Genomic DNA, 3,670 nt, shown 5'->3' on the forward strand with positions numbered 1-3,670 from the left:
TTTTTAAGACATTGTCGTTTGTTAGACAACTTCAAGAAAAGTTTATTCCTTCCACCCAGTTAGGTAGGCAAATACAGACACACAGACAAAACACATAACATATGCAAAAACTAGACTCAAAACACTTCAAACGCGAAACTACAGAAATAAAATTGAGGGTCTATTGACCATCAAGTAAACACTATCCTCATAATGAGTTCAGACTTTTATTACTAACACAACAGTTTGGAGCTTCCAGAAAGTAGACATTATCTGATGACCATTCTGGTTTTTTTATTATGTCAGCAGTGAAGAGACTCAAAAACAAGTAGACTCACATGCCGCTGATCATCGGTACTGGCTGGCCAGTTCACCTTCCTTGACAATGTAGTTCTGTGCTGGGAAATCTTCTCCCTTGAAGTACCTATTGAGCATATCCTTCACTCCATCCGCATATCGCAACTGAACAATTTCCATTTTTTGTTTTTTTGTTTTGAGTTATGGATACCAAAATAATAATAAAGTGGTGATTTTAAGAGGAGGAGAAAAGGTATGTATATACAGAATTAAATATACCTGTGCGTCAATTGTGGTGCCAGAAATATGAGGAGTCATAGCTTGGTTTGGCATGTAACGCCATGGATGGTCCTTCGGAGCTGGTTGTGGGTACCAAACATCACCACTGTAGCCTGGATGGTAGGAGATGTCAGAATGAAATCCAGTAACAGAAGTCTGAGACAAATTTACAGATGTCTATGCATTCTTCTTATTTTCGAACCCTTTAGTGAGAAACAACATATGCATAACCTCAAAGAGCAAGAGGAGAGAATGAAGTTCTGGTTTCAATTCAGAACAAACTTATAATCATAGCCATATGTTTTTAAGGAGACCTATCGTTATACAGATATTCTAGTCTCAAAATCACATAATCAGAGAACAACTGAGGAAAACAAATTATAATGATGTTAATTGCAAAAGGGGTAACTTCATTATTTAGCTTTTATTAAATTTTGGTGAGTTATTGGTTACCTGCAATGTGTCCATTGGAGCAAGCATCAACAACTGCTTGTGTGTCCATGATCGCACCCCGAGCATTGTTAACAAACAGGACTCCCTTCTTACACTTTGCAATTCTCTCTTTGTCAAACATTCCTCTGTATCATAAGATGCACTTAAGCTACTACTATAAAGAATGCACATAACTTTGATACTTGGGTAGATAAGAGATAGAAAAAAAAAGAACAATCAATACCGTGTTTTGTCAGTAAGAGGCATGTTGATGACGACTATGTCACATTTGGGAAGCATGGTATCAAGATCCTCCTCAAACTTGGCCCCTATTTCCTTCTCCAATTCAGAGTCCATCTTGAGTCTGTCATGATACAACAAATTACAGTTGAAAGGCTTCAACCGTTGAAGTAAAAGCTTGCCGATACGTCCAGCACCAACAGTTCCCACCGTCTTTCCTTCCAGATCATAAGCTCTGTAAGCAATACCAGCAACATTCCAATCCCCATTGATAACCTGATGATGACCAGGTACGAAGTTCCGGACAAGAATGAGGATTCTCATGAGCTCATCCTCAGCTACCGAAACCACATTACTTCCTGTCACCTCAGCAACTGTTAATCCAGCAGCAGCAGCCGCATTCAGATCAACATGGTCAGAACCAATACCAGCAGTAAGAACAAGCTTCAAGTTCTTTGCCCTCTTAATCCTTTCAGCCGTTACATAGGCAGGGTGGAATGGAGTAGTTATAAGAACTTCCAGATCAGGAATATGTTTCTCAAGTTCTGCATTAAGGGAAAAAAACAAGGGAAGGGGACAAATCAGATCAAGTTATTGTATAGCATTAATAACATAGACATAGTGGTATAAGTTTAAGTTGTAGATAATATGTTCAACTAAAGAAGACCATGTCCTTTGACATGTTATTGTCTGTGACACAACTCAGTTATACAGTATATATAATAGTATTACTAACCACAGCCAGGTCCTTCTTTGTCATCAGTGACAATGTACTGATGACCTTGTGATTCCAGCCAGTCCCGGATGCCCAAGGCTCCCTCTGCGCAGCCCACAAAATTGGGGTTGAGCTTAGCATAGTCATTGGCCTTGTAGAAGACCCCAACAATCTTTTTGCTGCCAGCAGAAGCCTGTTGTTCAAAGGGGAAAAAATTAACGTTACTACATATACTTTGACATTTGTTGTTTTTTACCCACCCACCCTACTTATTTTCTCGCCTATAATTTAGATTAAAGTCTTTGATTTTGATTTAGGATTTAAAAATTATTTACAAATTCATAAACATAAAAAAACTCTATTTCAAAACAACCAAACAAATTCTTCCTATTAACTAAAAATTTCACCATTTCTGTACATTTTTTTAGGAAATAAACAATTAATTTAAATTTCCAAATCATGAAAATTCGAAGCAAATTTTGACATTTAAATATGTGACTAGTTTGAGTTTGAGTTTGAGGAGTGCTGTGGATTTTTTTATTTCAAACGTTCTTATCTTATTATTTGTTATATAAATTTTATTAATAATTTACAATATTTTAAAAATATTAAATATTTTGAGTGAGAAAAAAGTTTTAAAAAAAATCGGATTTTTGGAAAACAAAGTTGATAACTCCACGTCATATGAGATAGGTACAGTATTACCATCACTATTAAATTAAACTTAACGGGAAAGTGGACACATTCCACGTGTGACTTGCCAGACTAATCCGTTTCATCAAATCCTGACCGTCCATTGTTAGAATGCATTTCCACTTGTGGATGGTCACTGTCACCCACAAGAAGATGCTTCTTCGACTATAACGACCGTCCGATCAAAATTTACAGAAAAAAGAAATTAAAAAATGAGAAGGCAAATACAGGTTCTTGATCAAGTGAAAATTCTCGCCCAATTCAGAAACCAGAAACCAGAAACCAGAACCCATTAGAGTGTGAATTTGAACTGTATAAGTAGCGATCGGACATATTTGATTAAAATTCAAGCCAAATAAAAAAAAATAAAAAAAAGAGGGCTTACATGGAGGTGCCTAGTGAGGGGTGATGATGATGATGATGAAGAAGAAAGAGCTTGAAATGCAGAGACGGCCACACGCTTCATCGCCATTACTATAATATTTTAGGAGTAAGAAAGACAGGAAGGAAGAAAGAAGAGGTTGATTTGGGTTAGATAGAAAAGAGTAGAGTCATCTATTTATAAGCAATCTCTCATTCGTCGTCTTAAAAATGACTTTCTCTTACTCTTTTTCTAATTTACCCATTTTTGTTTTTTTGCCTCTACATTCAAGAGTGTCAGTATTACAGTCATTCACATTTATCTATTATTTTTATTAAGAAAAGTTATTTTAAAAAACAGTGATACCTAATTATATGTAATATTTAAGTGATACATCTTTATAAGTGGACCCTTGAACTTAATGATGGGAGTAGTTGGCATAATTTTTTTTTTAGGAAAATACTTTCATTTTTACTTAAAATCAATTGTTAAAGGAAAACTAAGAAATCAAGAACAAAAATCTGTCAAAATACACTTTGAGAACTAGTAGCAGAAGTTGCCAATGTATATTCATACTATTTGCATACTGTAAAAAGCATGACAAGTATCATCACCTACAACATCTAATAAAAAGGAGACATCAAATAAACCATAACTAAAAATACGAGTTCCAT

The 3,670-nt window shown here is 35.4% G+C and overlaps 1 protein-coding gene across 1 annotated transcript; it reads right to left on the reverse strand.

Annotated features, from left to right (window-relative positions):
• Window positions 1-3,237, reverse strand: LOC133818139 (formate dehydrogenase, mitochondrial). The gene is made up of 6 exons (XM_062250854.1): window positions 3,021-3,237; window positions 1,964-2,135; window positions 1,232-1,772; window positions 1,009-1,133; window positions 556-668; window positions 1-441 (listed from the first exon to the last, which is right to left on the reverse strand). Exons 1-6 carry the CDS (start codon window positions 3,105-3,107, stop codon window positions 328-330), a joined length of 1,152 nt encoding a protein of 383 aa, XP_062106838.1. The 5' UTR covers window positions 3,108-3,237; the 3' UTR covers window positions 1-327.
• Between the last annotated feature and the right edge of the window lie 433 nt (window positions 3,238-3,670).

Source organism: Humulus lupulus, chromosome 2 (assembly GCF_963169125.1).
Source record: "Humulus lupulus chromosome 2, drHumLupu1.1, whole genome shotgun sequence".
Lineage (NCBI taxonomy): Eukaryota > Viridiplantae > Streptophyta > Magnoliopsida > Rosales > Cannabaceae > Humulus > Humulus lupulus.

Coding starts and splice junctions, on each gene's coding strand:
- LOC133818139 (XM_062250854.1), bottom strand. CDS start 3,107: ATGGCGATGAAGCGTGTGGCCGTCTCTGCATTTCAAGCTCTTTCTTCT. Junction 1,773..1,963: donor CAAAGAAGGACCTGGCTGTG/GTTAGTAATACT, acceptor CCCTTAATGCAG/AACTTGAGAAACATATTCCT. Junction 442..555: donor GCACCACAATTGACGCACAG/GTATATTTAATT, acceptor GAAATTGTTCAG/TTGCGATATGCGGATGGAGT.